Below are 18,882 nucleotides of genomic sequence, written 5' to 3'. Positions count from 1 at the left end.
GCCATGGCTCATGAAGCCATACACAGGCACCCTGGACAGTAGTAAGGAGCTGTTCAACTATAGGCTGAGCAAGTGCAGAATGGTGGTAGAATGTGCATTTGGACGTTTAAAAGCACGCTGGCGCAATTTACTGACTCAATTAGACCTCAGCGAAACCAATATTCCAATTGTTATTGCCGCTTGCTGTGTGCTCCACAATATCTGTGAGAGTAAGGGGGAGACGTTTATGGTGGGGTGGGAGGTTGAGGCAAATCGCCTGGCCGCTGATTATGTGCAGCCAGACACCAGTGCAATTAGAAGAGCATAGCAGGGTGCGCTGCGCATCAGAGAAGCTTTGAAAACCAGTTTCATGACTGGCCAGGCTACGGTGTGACAGTTCTGTTTGTTTCTCCTTGATGAAAACCCACCCCCTTGGTTCACTCTACTTCCCTGTAAGCCAACCGCCCTCCCCCCTTCGATCACCGCTTGCACAGGCAATAAAGACATTATTGTTTCAAAATGATGCATTCTTTATTAATTCATCACACAAATAGGGGAATAACTGCCAAGGTAGCCCGGGAGGGGTGGGGGAGGAGGGAAGCACCGGGTGGCGTGGTGGATGAGGGGAGGAGGGAAGGACAAGGCCACACTGCACTTCAAAGCTTATTGAATGCCAGCCTTCTGTTGCTTAGGCAGTCCCCTGGGGTGGAGTGGTTGGGTGCCCGGAGCCCCTCCCCCCCCCCCCCCCCCGCATTCTTGGGCATCTGGATGAGGAGGCTATGGAACTTGGAGAGGAGGGCGGGCAGTTACACAGGGGCAGCAGCGGCGGTCTGTGCTCCTGCTGCCTTTCCTGCAGCTCCACCAGACGCCGGAGCATATCACTTTGATCCCCCAGTAGCCTCAGCTACTGCCTCCTTCCTCCTCTCATCGCGCTGCCACTACCTCTCATCTTGCTTGTCCCTCCTGTCTTCGTGTTCATTTTTTGCTTTCCTGGACTCTGACATTGTTTGCCTCCACACATTCTGCTGAGCTCTTTCAGTGTGGGAGGACTGCATGAGCTCAGAGAACATTTCATCGTGAGTGTGTTTTTTCCACTGTGACAAAGTTCCTCCTCTATCTTGATGGGTCCTGCACTTATTGGCGGATTTTCTTGCCTCAGTGATTCATCATGTGGGTTGGGGAACAGCCCAGAGACCTTCCCCTCTGGAAGAACCCACAGTCCAGGTCAATTGGGAGGTTTGGGGGGAACCCGGGCCTGCCCTCTACTCCGGGTTCCAGCCCAGGGCCCTGTGGACTGCAGCTGTCTATAGTGCCTCCTGTAACAGCTGCATGACAGCTACAACTCCCTGGGCTACTTCCCCATGGCCTCCTCCAAACACCTTCCTTAATCTCACCACAGGACCTTCCTCCTGGTGTCTGATAATGCTTGTGCTCCTCAGTCCTCCAGCAGCACACCCTCTCACTCTCAGCTCCTTGCGCCTCTTGCTCCCAGCTCCTCACACTCGCACTACAAACTGAAGTGAGCTCCTTTTTAAAGCCCAGGTGCCCTGATTAGCCTGCCTTAATTGATTCTAGCAGCTTCTTCTTAAGTGGCTCCAGGTGTCCTAATTAGCCTGCCTGCCTTAACTGGTTCTAGCAGGTTCCTGATTACTCTAGTGCAGCCCCTGCTCTGGTCACTCAGGGAACAGAAAACTACTCATCCAGTGACCAGTATATTTGCCCTCTACCATACTCCTGTACCCCACTGGTCTGGGTCTGTCACACCACCTTCTTATCTGCGCTAGCCTCTGGGATGGAGATGATAGGGGGAGCGTTGAAACATTTGCAGCTGTGGGAGGAAAAAAAGGGAGTAGTATTTAAAAAGACACATTTTAGAGGACAATGGGTAGACTCTTTCATGGTGAACCAAGCTGTTAACATTACATAGCACATATGCTTTCGATAAAAGGTCGCATTTTGCCCCTTATATTGAGGGCCTGCCAGTTTGGTGTGAGAGATCACACACGCAAGGCCGGGCAAGAGAATTCGGCTTGCAGGCAGCCATGGTAAGCCACAGTCTTTCGCCTTCTTCAACCTTCATAACATGTGGGAATGGTTTCAAACAGCAGCGCTCTCCTTTCCCATACTAAGCACCCATTGGGTTGGCCATTTAAAAGGAAGGGCTGTACTGGCCGCGAATGCATCCCAAGACTTCAGGGCAAATTAATCATTAAACACGCTTGCTTTTAAACCATGCATTATATTTACAAAGGTACACTCACCAGAGGTGCATTCTCTGGCTTCATGGTCCGTGAGCCCACCTTGGGAGGGCTGGAAGGGTATTGGCTCCAGGGTGATAAACAGTTCCTGGCCGTTGGGGAGAATGCTTTCTCCACTTGCGTGCTGTGCGCTATCCTCCTCCTCCTCCACCTCCTCATCTTCCTCGTCCCTCAAATCCTCATCCCTTTTGCATGAGACTCCCCCCTTGCAGGTGTCCATGGACGGGGTGGGATAGTGGTAGAGGCCCCCCCTAGAATTGCATGCAGCTCATCATAGAAGCAGCATGTCTGGGGCTCTGACCCGGAGCGGCCGTTTGCCTCTTTGGTTTTTTGGTACACTTGCCTGAGCTCCTTAATTTTCATGCGACACTGCTGCAGGTCCCTGTTGTAGCCTCTGTCCATCATGCCCTTTTTTCAAATATTTTGGCATTTCGTCTTTTGGAATGGAGTTCTGATAGCACGGGTTCGTCTCCCCATACAGCGATCAGATCCAGTACCTCCCGTTCGGTCCATGCTGGAGCTCTTTTGCGATTCTGGGACTGCATGGTCACCTGTGCTGATGAGCTCGCCACGCTGGCCAAACAGGAAATGAAATTCAAAAGTTCCCGGGGCTTTTGCTGTTTACATGGCTAGTGCATCTGAGTTGAAAGTGCTGTCCGGAGTGGTCACAATGGAGCTCTCTAGGATAGCTACCGGAGGCCAATACCATTGAATTGTGTCCACAGTACCCCAAATTTGACCTGGCGATGTCGATTTCAGTGCTAATCCCCTCATTGGGGAGGAGTACAGAAATCGATTTTAAGAGCCCTTTAAGTCGACAAAAATGGCTTTGTCGTGTGGACGGGTGCAGGGTTAAATCGATCTAACGCTGCTAAATTTGACCTAAACTCGTAGTGTAGACCAGGGCTAAGAAACCATGTCCTGGCTACAAGCAAAAATATGTTTTGACAACTTAATTACAGTACACTTTTTTGAATGCAGTATTGTTGTAGCCGTGTTAGTCCCAGGATATTAGAGAGATAAGGTGGGTGAGGTAATATATTTTATTGGACCTACTTCTGTTGGTGAGAGAGAAAAGCTTTTAAGCTCTGTGTAAGCTCAAAAGTTTGTCTCTCTCACCAACAGAAGTTGATCCAATAAAAGATATTACCTCACCAACCTTGTCTCTCTAGTATTTTTTTTTTTGTAATTTAAAAACACCCACAAGTTAAGCAGAATAAAAACATGAACAATTTCTGTGAGCAAAGATAAAATAAATTCTTACTGCGAAAACAAATTTCTTCTTGTGGAGTTAATTGCACTGTCAACTTTTTGGATGGCATTGAGAATGGATGATTCAACAAAGTTATCACCAGCTTGTCTACCTTGCGTTACTGCAGAAAAAAATCCATAGTTTGAGAAATGTCTCATTTTTAAAGTTCAAATTTATGTGATATAAATAGCATTTAATAACATTTGGCATTTTAAAGTGACAAGCCTTACAAGAACAAAAAAAGCTGTAAATCCTGACATTTATATTAGACATTGCAAAGAATAGGCAATTATCTTCCATACAATAATCCTAGCTGGCATGTTCAGAATTGGTGAAGAGATACAGGATACCTTCAGATCACTGGTTCAGATCCGGTTAGTAATGACAGAATGTTATCAACATACAGCTGCTTAGTGACTTTTGTGAAATGAGTCTCACTTCAACTCTTAGAGGAGAAGGAGCCACCCAAAAATCATAATAGAAATTGAATCTCAGTAGAAAGGGTCACAAGGACGAAGTACACTGAGCTTTCAACAACATTTTGGTCATCATAGAAGGAACCAGTCTGAGGTCCCAAAACCCCAATTGTTAAGAAACCATAAACATTGTTTTTTAAGGAACAATTCATTTTTGGGGCAAGGCGCTCAGCACACATAATCAAACAAGAGCCACATGTTCATATGCTCTCACTGTTCTGTCAGAGTAAAGCAGACTGGCAATATTGAGGGAGCCTCACCATGGATCAGTACTACGAAGTTACATTTGAAAAAGGAAGTTAGCGTCATAAAAATGAAGCATCTGGGAGTCGGCAGAAGGGTATAAGGTAAAATAAACAGGACTTGTAAAAACCTTTCCATCCCAGACAATCTCTAGAACACTACAAAACCCCTGAAAAATAAGCGAGAGTGTGTCCATTCCCATCATCTCACCCATTTTCCAATTAGCCCTTGCTCCCTAGTAAAAGCCAGGAAAATAGTGGAGCTCTCCAACATGAGAGGTTCATTGTGAAAAAAGTAGGGTAGTGATATCTGATGAGGTTATTAACTCATGTAAATTAGTCACAATGGTAGTTCAGATTAAGTGGTGCTTTCTCAGGAGAAAATATCTACTGAGGGAAGTTACGGGTTGCTCAGTGGACCAATCTACACAACGTACAGCAGCATTTTTTAAAAAGCTACAAGCTACTTTGGATATAAATGAGAGAGCACAGACAATCTTATATGGGATAATACATGCAATATATTATGCTCAATTGACGTCACTACAAACAAAGAATAAATAGAAGATAATATGCATGGATAGTTGTTATAGTTGTATAACAGAATCTATACACTTTACTATTACTTTGGGAGGGGGGCTTATAAAAGATAAAGGTCCATTTGTATTTAAATTTTAACTGATTGTACCACTCCTTTGTCAAATACAAAATAAGCATGGGAGCCCCTTATGGAACAAACATGTTAAACCATCAATTCTCATTGGTCCATTCTCATAGACTGACAGAACCAATAAGGATTCCTGACTCTGAGAGAAAATACTTTGTCCAGATAGTTTTCTGCACTCTAGAGCTGAGAGCATGCACACAGATGCCAAAATACAGGCATTTTTAGCAAACAACCCTAAATGGCTCTAAGAGCAACCCCCCGAAAGTAGAAGTACAAAATTGTGCCATGCAAAGCCATTAACGTCATCCTCCAATTTGTCTTTGGATTCCTTAGTTATTAGAAATGCATTGTTAAATTACAGTCTGTAGGACAGAATTAATTGGGAGATCAGCACAAATGGCAAAATTACTGCAGCATGTTCAGAAAGTACATCTTACATTCTTAAATTTCGTGTTTTATTACAATGACCTTCAAATGGTACACACAGGGAAAGAGCAAAAAAAAAAAAATAAAAGAAAGAAAAAAAATCACTCAAAATTTTTTCTTGATGATTTCTTCATGCACCAAGTAGCTCAATTTTTTTTGAATGCAGCAGAGTTTTCTTTTTAAAAGGAAAAAATGTGATGTAACCCAAGGCATATCATGCACCTAGTAAATCCCCTTCTAGTGACCCTGAATAGGACTGCCACATGATAATTGTGTTACAAATCCCCAAAATACCTTTTTGTTGCATACAAATGTCATTACAGTTTAATTTGTTATATACAATGTTGTTGTAGTCATGTTGGTCCCAGGATATTAGAGAAACAAGAAGGGTGAGGTAATATCTTTTGTTGGACCAACTTCTGTGTAAGCTCGAAAGCTCGTCTCTCTCATCAACAGAAGTTGGTCCAATAAAAGATATCACCTTACCCACCTTTTGTTTCTCTAATATTCTTTGTTATATAATTTTCATTTAATTATAATGTATCTGCCTCTTTCCTTACTTTTGAGGGATTTTGGTTTTTTTTAAATCCATAATATTCTTTTAACTTTTTTTTTTAATAACAAATGAAATACATTCTCAAGCTTAACTTTCCCTCAGTTCAGTTTTGGGTCTCAGAATAATTCTACTTCTTGAAAGGCATTATTGCTTTAATAAACACTTAAAAAAAAAAAAGATATCTGCTAACGTTATACAGGACCTGCTTTTGAAATGGCAACCAGTACCTCAAAGCTATTTGGGGACAAACTGTTCTTGGTTTAACAAAAAAAGACAAGGATAAAGGTAAATGTTCATGAGGTGATAATTTTCCTTGACATATATTTCATTTTCTTTGATATTTAACATTATAATGTCTACTAACTGGAGAAAGAGAAGAGTGCTGTCAATTAAATATTTAATAAAAGCATATTTACAATTTGCCTGTCAAAAAAACTCTATACTTATCAGAACTCAAGACACAAGGCAGATTTTCAGAAATTGAAACATTAGTAGAGGAACAGCTACTTGGAAACTTACTGGTAACAGTCAGCACCATACTGGTTGTAGCCAGGCCAAAAGAGTTCCTTGCAACACATTCATATCTCCCCTGGTCTCCTTGTCCTAAGTCTCTGATTGTAAGAGTGCCATCCGAGTTCACATGGAATTTGCCACTCTCAGTAATCTGAACACCAGTCTACAAACAAAAACACCCAAAGTGCATGTTATTGGTGTCTCTCAACTTCTTCTCAGAAAAGGTGGAAAGCTACTAATAATGAAACATCTCAAATCAACTACTGACTAGAGGTAGTCTGATTCATGAAGGCCCTAAACACATGGAACAATTTTTGTGGGGGACTGAAAAAAAATGTTTTAGATTCCACCACAGACAAGGCATAGGAATATAAATCAGAGTGCTTCAAAGTCGGGGGTGGGGATCTGTTTTGTTTTTCTTTCCCATTAATGTACTAGTGCCCTCCCTCTTACTGATTTATCTGTACCTGGTAATTTGCAAAGGTGACCTGTGAGGACACTGTGGAGGTAGGAGAAGTCTTGGTGTAACTGACTGACTGAGTACAAAGGACTATTTGGGCAAAGTATTTTCTCTCAGAGAGTCAGGAAATCTTATTGATGCTATTAGCCTTTGATAATGGACCAATGAGATTGGGGTGTTAACATGTTTGTTTCACAAAGTGGCTTCTTTGCTTATTTTGAGGTTGACAGGAGTGGTACAATCAGTTCAGATTTAAATAAAAATTAGTTTTATTTCTTTACTATTACTTTTTTTCTATAGAGGATAAAGTGTTAGATATATACAGTAAACATAACAGTTATTGATTATATTTAAATCAGGAGGCTTTCTTCACAAATGAAAGGAAAAGGAAATGTATAGAGTCTCCAATACTGTAGCAATTTAAAGTTAAAGTCTTGTATATGTAAAAACCCCCTAGCAAGAATTCCATCAGGACAGGTACCATATAGGATAAACGTAGGGTGCCCTACACTAAGCCCCAACATGGGAGCATGCCAGGAGTGGGGCTGCAAGAGGAAGGGGGCAGATTGGGCTGGGAGCAGGATCTCAATAGCACAGAGTACTTTGGAGATTCTAGGGTAGGAGTGCGAGCTCTGATGGTTTGGTAATGTAAAGTGCAGTTATGACAACTATATGGGTAAGAGAGTTTAACAGATGAAGCTTGAAGGAAAAAAAGATACAGACCAGTGAAGGAATACAGATAATGCAAGATGGCGCTTGTTATAAAAATAATAAGGTAACCGTTGTTATGCAGATAATTAGTTTTGTTGTTAGGTAGATTAAGATGGTTTAAAAGGTTTTTGTGTTAGTTAAAACCACAAACTAGTTTAAGCTCACTGAAACCACTGCAAGAGGAAGGGTTGTGACCACTGCTACAGGAAGAGTCTGAGAGAAGCAGACAGTAGCTGACAGAAATAAGTGCAGTTCACAGCTAAGCATAGGATATAAAAGTGGGTGCTGAACAATGAGCAACCAAGACCACGAACACCTGGATGATGTAGTGGTACCCCCTTATCACTCTACTGTAATAAGGCCATTGCTTATAGTATGAGGGAAACATTATTGCAGTAGGGGTTTATAGTCATGTTGAGTACAGCATATGGGATGTATTTCCTTTGGTAAAAAGCCAATCAGATTTTGGGAAATAAAGATACTTTCAGTGAATTTTCAACTCATAGCTTTATCCTTAGAACCAGATCCAAAAATTACAACAGCCAACCCAAGGAGACATGGTGGGATGTCATAAAGGAAGACATGTTAGCATGTAGTATGATAGAGGATATGGCATTGAACATAGCACTTTGGAGGGAGAGGACTCCATTTGATGGGATTAACACAAGAAAGATGACGATGACTTTGGAGATTCTAGCACAGCTCCAGGTTATAGCATTACCTCCAGGCAGAACTGCAATGAATTAGAGCAGCCCCCGGGGCCACCTAATTTATGAAGGAGGCCATTTCAGTCCCGAAGAATCCCAAGTCTTTAAGTATGGCATAGCACACTCTTTCAATCCTTGAATTGTACTTTTACTGAAAATAGGCTACGGTTAAAAAACCTTTTATGTACAGTAGATTTGTATAGAGATTTTACTCTTTTAAAGCCTTCCAAAATGTAATAGTTTAATGAATCTGATCTATTTTGGATGAATTTTAGATTGTTAAATTGTTTTAAAAAAGAAGATGTTGCTTTTAAGAAACAATACTTAGGACCAATTTATGCCATCCACTTGTGTTGCTCTCAATCTATAATCAGGGACAGAATCTGCCCTTAGACGCAATGGCTTGCTAATTTTCTGATGTAAAGACTAAAAAATACAATACAGGCCTTTAAACGACAGACTAAATTGCTGAAGTTTGCTCTTTGTCATTTTCAAAAACATTAACAAATATTTTTAAAAGGATTGTTTGAGGATTACAATAGGTGTCTATATTTTGGTAAAAACCACAGCTGCAACTGAACAACACTGGGTCCATTACTTTTAAGATTCTGTATCAGCTGGACAAGACTGAGAGCCCCATAGATATAATCAAGTAAACCTACCTTGCTCCAGCTGATTGTGGGCTGAGGTTCTCCACGTGCACTGCAAGGAATCTCTACATTCTTTCCAACCTCTGTGCTGGTATCTTGTGGAAGTTGAGAAAATACTGGCAGAGCTGCAGAAAACACAAACACACATTCCTTATATTGTCATCTCTTCTAATACCCAACAGTATCATCGACTTACACTTTCCTGGATTGATTATGTTTGCCATGGCTAACAGATCCTCAGCTGGTATAAACTGTTACAGCATCATTGACCTCACTGGAACTATGACAATTTACATCAACTGAAGATCTGCCCCTCGGAGTTTAGTTACTGTAATGAGAACAACAAAGCCATGCTATCCCATGTAATAAGAAAACAATAGAAAAATCTTACTAAACTTTGGAAAGGTCTTATTCCGTTTACATTCATGCTATAACATTCACTAGGTTCAGATGAGTCCCATCTCCCTAAGATCATATAAAGGTCCTTTGTTAACTTTTCTGTTTCTATAGTTTAGGGCACGGATACTCATATGTTCAAACATGTCTTAAGTTAGTAGGAGAAAAATACCTATAATGGTACTATCACAAATTACAGAATCATAGAAAGTATGTTTGAAAGGGACCTGTTAGGTTATTTGAGGATGATGCATCAAAAAAGAAAAACACTATTTTAGGCCATAATTTCCATAAATGGGCCTAATTTTGATTTAGATGACTCTACTGCATTTGCGATGAGTACATCATTAAGTAAAATGGTTCACTACCCTATTGCCCTAACCAATTTTATTTTAATTTTAAAATTACATTTGACCTTTAATAACAACCTCTTACTTCCTGTTTTGCAACTGGTGTTTGATAGAAACAATCATTTCCTTCTATTATTGCCCTTTAAATATTTATATGAAGTAATAACACATCGGGGAGGCACTCTTATGTTCTCACAAGTAACAATGTTGACATTGATGATACTACATTAATAGATTAAACCCTTTTAAATGGCAAGGAAAATTCACTCTGCTTGCTGTAAATCCAAGAACTATATTTATAGATAATATTACCATATTCCATAATACGGAAACTGGATAAATATACCCTGGGGTATTTTTTTGTTTGTTTTGGATTTATAATTATATAGGGCCAAATTCTCTGCCCACCACCACAGAAATGCTTCACGGGAGCTGGAATCCTCTCCTGATAGCCTGTGGAGTGTTACTGGAGTTGTTCCTCAGCAAAATACAATGTGGCACAAATGTGAAACGAACAAACCAGTTATGCACAGGATTCTGGTACTGAAAACAAACCATGATTTTGTCTACTATCCCCAAAAGTGAAAATGATGTTTCTAAATACATATTTATCATTAAAAGTGTGACCATCCGATAAGTTTATAGGCACATTTATAACCTTAAAAACAGCAGAAAACAAAACGCCTCATTTATTACCTTTGGGTTGCACATTCAGCTGGACGGTCACTCTCCTTACACCCAAAGCACTGACAGCTTGGCATTCATACTGGCTTTGATCATGTTGGGCCACATGTATAATACGCAATGTTCCAGATGAGAGCACTGTGTGGCGTCCATCAGGAGGCAGCTGACTTCCTGCAATGTGTCAAACAACGGAGACATACATATGGTAAATTACACTCATCTTATTTACATACTTATAGGGTTTTTTAAAATTATTATTTTAGTTAACATTTTGGGATGCAATATATATTAAAAGGCATTCCCTTCAAAATTCTTGACATGGTTAATTGTGAGCATTTTGCTCTTTCCTTTCAAATTCTACCATTGGTGGTCTTTTTCTCTTTGCTTATTAAATAAGATGTTAATTTAGTCATACTTTTAAAACATTAAAATTTCCAGCAACTTAGCATAGAACTCGAAGAGCATTTGATAATGTTTGATAATACCAAATTCGGAAGGGCTAATATTCATTATTTAGACCTTGTTATGAAAAAAGATCCAGTCCACAAAAAGAGAAATTGAATGACCAGACAGTCCAATGAATTGATACAGTAGTTTTTCACCTCTGGAAAATGTAAATGGTTTAATTTTAGTATCTGCTGACAGTACTTGAGTGGGGAACAATGGGTTATTGAGCAATGTGAGTTGCTTGCTTCAATGTCATGGACAGATAATGAGCTATTCATCATCTTGCTAATAGTGTTGCTTTTTATTGAGGGGTGTGACAACAGAGAGATCACTATGTGATCTGAAGGAGAGCCAGAGTTGATAGGTGTTGAACTCAAATAATAATAATAATAATAATTAGTTCCCATATAGTGCTTTTACTCCATATGTCTTTAGACACCGGAGGTAAGCATTATGATAATGACGGTTTTACAGATGAGGAAACTGAGCACAGAAAGGTGAACTGACTTGCACAAAGTCATTCTAACAGGGCAGTACCACAGCCAGGAAGAGAATGCAAGTCCACTGCTCTGTCCACTAGGACACACCCCACCTCAACAAACCTGAACATTTGGCAAGGATTCAGAATACTTAAGGAAGCAATCAGAATATGCCTTATGAAAAAAGTTATCAGAAACTGGTTATAAAGTGAGCCCTTTTTCTTTAGCTTCCAGATTTGCACTAGTATTGCTGTGTAGGAAGGAATGAGGTTAGCTGGACACTAAGGTTTTTGTGTAACAGGATAAATTCCTTAATATTTACTATATAAATAAACTCTTGTCCATGTAATCCCAGGGTGACTATATCAGTATTATTTCCACCATGTAAATTGGATTGCCACAAAATTCAAAAACTGAAGATCAAGTGGTATTGAGTTGTTTGCTAATTTGAAACTCTATTGCCAAGCAACCCCTTGAGCTATTTCCTCATTTTTAGTAAAATTACTAAGTAAAGTCCATAACATATCATTGCTATTTAGTAACAAAAGGACAAATCCTCACATGTTGAATACTTGCACAATGGCAGATTGTGGCCAATACTGCAATTTATCACATAATTACAAATTGATTACATATCCATAGGTTCCATAAAAGAAGATTGTTCCAAAATATTAAACATACTGATATGAACTTAATTTGCTATTGCTTGCTTGGAAATAACTATTCAGAAGCAGATGTTACGAAGTGACCTTTTAAATCTATGGATATTTCCAAAATTACAATGTGCTAAATTCTAACCTCAGTTAAGCATGCAAAATTGAACAGAAGATGCACATGCTTAGCTGAGGGCAGAAGTCCACACAATATACTTAATTTAAAAGAAGACGACATAAACCAGGTGAAGTGAGATTTTTGTTAAACAGTAACATTATGTTTTGTCATTAATATTACAGCAAGCAAAATTGTTCTACCAGTAGGCATCTTATTGTAATTATACACTATATAAGGCCCCAGCTCCAAAGAGTCTAAGGGCCAACAACTGAGGCTAGAAAGGAAAACAGAAAGACTGGTTGTGCAAACTAAGTTACAGGTGGTAACTCAAACTTAGAAATGGCGTGGGCATAGCATGATTGAATAGGTTGTAGATTGGTTTGTTTCTTAAATTGTATTGCATATACAATAAACGTCTTATAAAACAGAAATGTTGTCTTCATCCTACTTCTTGCGAGTGCTGTAGTAGGAGTTGATCGTAAGGAGGAATTTGAATGACAAGAGGAAGGTTGCCTGGCAAATCAAGTCTGTAAGGGAATTCCAGGCATGGGGATGGATATGGGAAAAGTGGATGACTGGGCACTGAGACCAGCATCATAGACAGATCAGAGCATGTGGGTTTTTTGATCACATGTGATGACATAAGAGATTAGGTAAGAGTATTAGATAAATACAAATTGCTTTAAATAACCCAATTTCAGTAATTGTACGCAATACTTTCTTGATCTACTTTTAGTAATTCTTTCCAATAACAACCAAAAAAAAAAAAAAAAAGGCTGGAGACTGTTTTTATTTATTTTACATATAAAATTCAGCACAAAAAATATGATCTCATGTAGATTTGGTTATACCTGATTTGGTCCAGGCAATCACAGGAAGAGGATTACCATCTGCTTCACACTGGAAATCTACCGTGCGCCCTTCTATTGCCACCTGATTGTAGGGACTTACTGTAAACTGCGGAGGAGCTGAACAGAAAAAAATAATTGCTTGACAATTACACACTGCAGGTGTAAATCATGTCATGTGCGTTCCTTTACTACCAAGGAAGCAAAGTGTTTTTTCTGTTACCATTTGCAGTACTGAAAGCAGCTAAAATAACTGGGTAATATAGGTATGTATAAAAAGCATAAATCCATTACCTTCAGAAGAACTTTTTACAATGTCACTAGAGTCACCACACAAAATTAAAAACTTGGGAGAACGTGGCTTGCAAGGATGATGATCTGTCACAGGTCCATTAAGACAAAACCTTATTGAAATAAGTACAGCTGGGACTCTGAGGACGAACAGTACACAGCTCTGGCTCCTATCAGAGTCTTCCTATTTACGGTGGATAGCAGCAAAACACATTCCTAAAACCCCAACTCTCAGAGAACATAATTCATGTCTCATAGCCTCTTATGCAAAAATCAACAAAAGAAACATTCTGAAATCAAAACTTGTGTATGATAGCAGCAGCAATAAGGAATAACATGGAAGACTTCCACAATTCTTCCTCTGTCCGAGAAGCACCAAAGGTGAAAGCCAGACTTCATATCTCATTAATCACAGAAAAACTCTTTGCTTACGGTCCAAATGCTGCCCTTGCATCCTCCGTATACAAAATGCTAAGTACATGGATGGAGGCTACTGTTGCTGCTGTGGGGTGGGCTTTATAGCTGATTGCAGGTAAAAGTGCTTCCCAGCTCCTCTTTCACAGTGTGCTGAACTACAGGGCAACGCTGCTTTAAGTGGCTGTGGAAACACTGGTTCCCCAACAACATACCTTATGTTATGGAGAGGAAAGGACAGCTGAGGAGTTACCTCAGATTAGGTAGAGGTGAGTAGAGGCAGCAGCAATGGAAGAATGGATGTGGGAAGGAGCAAATTACTTCTCCCTGCTACTCCAGCTCCTGCTCGGTTCTAGTAGCCACAGGATTTTGCTGCTGTTTTCCCTCCTCAACCAGTGGGTGTGATATAATGTGCCTTTCATAACATTATTCCTGCTCTAGATGAGAAAGTAAATGAGGATACAACAGTAAAGATGGACTAAAATAATATTCAAATCCCCTTCCCCAAACTTGGACAGTTTGGATGAAATGGGACCACCACTAATTTTAGTTTTGTAAAACCGAAAGCATTTTTTGCCATCTCTATAGCAGACAAAAGGCTAGAGTTAATTTAAAATAATCCGTTGGAGAAAGAAGATGAAAAGAAGGTAGTTCCTAGTTAGGTGTCCCTAACATCAACATCCAACCTTTCCATGTATATATGTCTCACACCCCCTTAAGCTGTTGCTTGCTTTTTAACTACATACAGTTAATGCAGATCTCACTTTGTGGAGGTAAGTAATTCACCATGTGCTGCACCACCTTAAGATATGAATATGAATGCCATATTTCTTCCCCTTTTCCCAGTTCCCCATTTCTCTGAGTGCCTTGATTCCTGATTTAAATTCAGGAAGATGACTTTCAGAAATTTCAAGCAACTGAAGTTAAACTGCAGTTCAAAACACTGCAACTCAAGGTAGCTCAACTGATATTATTGCATGCTTCTTTTATCTTCTATTTTATAGATTTTTAAAATAAAAATTACTACTACCGATAATTATTTCCAGTAAATATGAACATCTCATGATTGTGAGCTATGTGAATAAAAATATCCTTTAAAAAAAAAAATCTGTTTTCCCCCAAATCACTTTGCCCCAAAATGTACACTTCATCTTGACTTCGTTTTTGTGTTCCATTTTATATATATATATATATATTTATATTTGTGTTTCCTCTTCAACATACATGTATATATATAAAAACTACTACCAATAATATATATGCTGAAGAGGAAACACAAAAACAAAGTCAAGATATAGTATTCTCTCTCTCTCTCACTATCTGTATATATATAAAACACCAAACACCGCATGATCGGTTATAGCATGAAGAGCTAGTCATTCAAACCACCTTATCTCTACCCTGTAGTGACACCATATACTGAGCAAAAGATTATGATTAAAGCACTTTAGTGAATGCGGTGTCAGACAAGATGAAACTGAATTTTAAAAGATAAAGTTTTAACTCCCTGCCCCCTCCATTTATGGTTCTTGCTAAAGGCACAAATAAGGTAGTTTGAGTGCTTTAAGTGTGCATTTCAATACATTAACTGCTTTGGGTTCCTTTAAAATTTAATCTTAACTCTGAATTTCCTGGGTATGTAATGTTTGGTTTGGGGATAATTAAAACATGCTTGTAATATGTTATACCATTAAGTTACTTATATGTCAGCTCAACCAAATCTTCACCTTCATTTTTTGCCTGTGAATATGCATTAGGCACCATTTAAAACTCAGAATTCATTGTCTCAGGAACCTGTAGTAACTACAAACGCACAAAGTTAGAACTTGTAATTCCATAGTGGCAGCATGGTGTGAAAATGTTTAAATTTTTAAAGGCACTGATTCCATATGTCTATGAACAGAAAGATACACATCCTGCACAGAATTTTAGATTGCCTAGGAGGGCATAACTCCTTCGAGAATATTCACTGTCTAATCAGAATTCTTCCTCCAGATGAGCTGTCTTGAAAAAGGAATTATCATTAATTACTGCATCACAAACAAAATATACTAATTATGTTCAAGTGAGATTCAAGAATGGCTAAGTACCATCAAGTGTAATGAGACTTTTGTCTAAAGTCCCAAACAACAATCCCATGTAGATTTTTCAGAAGATGCTATGGCAGAAAGCCATGTTGTAGGGAATAAATTAAAACAGCCAAAAGAGTTGGCTTAAACTTGAGCAAAACCCAGTACTAACTACAACCAGGGAAACAGAAGATTAAAATCCAAATGATTTGGCATTTCCACATCTCATCCCTTTTGTCACTGATTAACTTATGTTCTTGGGCCACTACATTTATAATCGGGTAAAACTGGGAGTTCTAAGGTAGACCTTTTGATGTTGTAATAAGTTTGACTCTTTCACGCTCTCATTTATTGTTATAGAAAGCCCACAAGCAGATCACCAATGCTAAAAAATTCATGAAGTTACTTAAAACACTTTATTTCCATTGAGGAATCTTAGTATCAAAGTTATTACTTATTGTTATGTTTATATTTATCACATAAACTGAGTTTTGTCATCGTACTAAAATCAATCAAGGCAAAACCTTTCTGGCCACACATTATAAAGATGCTTACTGGAAATGAGTTTTGATTTACAGTGTTAATTATTGTAAGTCTTATAAACTAAGCACCTGCCTTACATACTGATTTCAACTTTTGAATGGGAAACATATTTTCCATTTTTATTTATCGCTTGCCTCAGCCAATCTATAGAGCAGATTTTATGTTATTCACTCTAATTGCTGCCACAATATATATGGATACTATAGTAATCGGAACAAAAAGATGGAGCATCTGCTAAAATGACATATAAGCATAACGTATAAAACAAAACATGCAATCTGTTTTCACTGTGAAATAAAAGAAGCATCCTTTTGCATACCAGTTGGTTGATTAATGATCCAGCTAAAGAGAAATTAAAGTGCTACACACTGATACATAAAAGTAACAAGAAAGCAGTAAAGAATCTTGAAGGACAAGCAGATGGCAATTTCAATCATATGGTCTCTATAGATGAAAAACTGCACTCTGTTGCTGGTGTTATTATAGGTTATGCATTATAAATAGTATACATCCAAACAAAGTAGTGCAAAATGCATATACAGGTTATTTAGGAAGGACAAATAAGGATAGATAAGATGTGATATCTGTGGGAAATAACTATTTATTGTCAAGAAAAAATTAGAAGTAAAATAACCCTGAGATATTCATAATAATAATAATAATAATGGTAGCAGAGAACCCAAACAGGGAGGAATCAAAGATTAAATCCTACTGGACATCTGTGATAAACCACTAGTCCATATACTAGTCCATATACTGTATAACACAATTATGATAATTTGTGAAGAAGAAGAAAAAATGAGAGTAATAAAAATAATTATAACCATTCAGATTATACCAACACAAATTCAAAGCACAAACTGGGTATTTTTGAATATAATAATGAAAACCTTCCTGCTAGCATATGAAGAAGATACTAGAGAAAGTATAAAGATGATTTTGCTGTCATTTTTTATTTTTCTCCTTTAAATGTATGCATTTTTGCCTTTGCGATATTCAAAAACTTCAAACAGGAAGGCAAGGGCTGAATGATCAAAATTGATTTTTTTAAGACTTTCCATTTATTTTGATGCTTTGATATTGAACACTTTTCTTTGCTCAAATATTTACTGTTGCTTTTGTTCTGCCTTCGAAAGGGAGCTGCAAACCAACTGAAAGCTTGAAAGTTTATTGTGGTAGCCTCACAAAGGAACTCTTTATTCATTTATGAAATAATAATTTGCATTTTCTTACAACACTGCTCTCATAAGAAATATCCCCACAGCAGTGGCAACATGCTACAGAGGGAATACTTTCCTCAATCCCTTTCTATGTAAGCACTCAAATGTCACCCAACCTCCCTTTCCTCCCCAAATAAATCTGTGCTAAACCTATGCCAATAGGTCCTGCCCATAAAAGACCAAATCCTATTTGCCTTCTACATGCCACACTCTCACTGATTAAGTTTTAAAGTCAATTCCAGAAGTTGATTTACTTTATGATCTAGCATGTGTTACAGTTACAAACATAAGTAAAGCCATTCTAGAAGCAAGTCTTGTTATTTCAATAGCATTACAGTAATGAATAAAAAGGTCACAATGAAAAAAAAACAAACTCTGCAAGAAGTTGACAAGGAAAAGCACATATAACAAGGCATGATCTATCACCTGACCTTTCAGATACTTGTGGATGTATGCCTTGTCATACTTATTAGAAGGCACCTTTCCTACTCTTCTATATTCAAGGATATTTGTTATGTACTTGGCTTATTGAAGCTACTAAAGCTGTACAATTCAGCTCTAGAAAATAGTAGTGGCCTTTGAGACACCATGACTTCTAGGCTTCTATGAAGTTTAGAAACAAAGGTGGCCAGGTATCTTCTCTTTGCAACAGGTTGGTTTATTTATTGTTAGCATTACTGGGTGGATTCTGTTAAGTATTTTTAAACTGATGGACAGGGTTAAACTGATCTGAAGGGAGAAGAGAAATGCAGAGCTCTTTAATTAGACATGTAAGAAATGATTTACGGGGTCTGTACAGTGAATTTTTTAACAAGGCAATGGCGGAAAGTGAATAAAATAGTTTGAAGTGCAGTGTATGGGCAGTGATGTGGATTGGAAGTTTTGATAGAATGTACTTATTCATCTGGCTCTGTACAGGGACTTTGGCCAACCAGTAAACAGAGAAAATAATTACCTCAGAACTTGCAACTTCTGGATCAATCTGGGAAGGCAACTTCCAGATGGATATACTGTCCTGTATGGACCATTACCACCAAGGCACAGATGGCTGCTTGAGCCCATGATTTAGGAGTTAAAAAATGGAGAGCATAATGGATAAATGACATGGCAGACATATGTAACAGTGAATTATATACAGTATGGGATAGAGAGGAGAGAGTTAACAGTGTACAATAATTCCCCCAAAAGTCTTGGCATGGGGCCTAGCAATCAAACTAGAGCAGCGGTTCTCAAAGTGTGGGTTGGGATCCCAAAGTGGGTCGCAACTCTATTTTAATGGGGTTGCCAGGGCTAGCATTAGACTTGGTGGGTCCTAGGGCTGACGCTGAAGTGCTTCATCCCCTGGTGGTGGGGCTTGGGCATCAGCTTCAGCCCTGGGCAGTGGGGCTCAGGTTACAGGCCTTCCTTGGGCTTCTACTTTGGCCCCCATCTGGGGCCTAGGCAGGCTCAGGCTTCGGTTCCCCACCTGGGGTT

The 18,882-nt window shown here is 38.8% G+C and overlaps 1 protein-coding gene across 1 annotated transcript in view; it reads right to left on the bottom strand.

The window, feature by feature from the left end:
- PXDNL (peroxidasin like) overlaps nt 1–18,882 on the bottom strand; it is a 317,299-nt gene that overhangs the window by 76,561 nt on the left and 221,856 nt on the right. Inside the window, exons 12-16 of the mRNA XM_065398307.1 lie at nt 12,876–12,992; nt 10,340–10,498; nt 8,910–9,022; nt 6,376–6,532; nt 3,502–3,610 (exon numbers count right to left, since the gene is read on the bottom strand). Of these exons, the coding sequence (XP_065254379.1) occupies nt 3,502–3,610; nt 6,376–6,532; nt 8,910–9,022; nt 10,340–10,498; nt 12,876–12,992 (655 nt within the window). The remainder of the gene's footprint in view (nt 1–3,501; nt 3,611–6,375; nt 6,533–8,909; nt 9,023–10,339; nt 10,499–12,875; nt 12,993–18,882) is intronic.

The sequence above is a fragment of the Emys orbicularis genome, chromosome 2 (genome assembly GCF_028017835.1).
Source record: "Emys orbicularis isolate rEmyOrb1 chromosome 2, rEmyOrb1.hap1, whole genome shotgun sequence".
NCBI lineage: Eukaryota > Metazoa > Chordata > Testudines > Emydidae > Emys > Emys orbicularis.
Note: the sequence above shows the minus strand (reverse complement) of the source record. Positions and strands in the feature narration are given on the sequence as shown.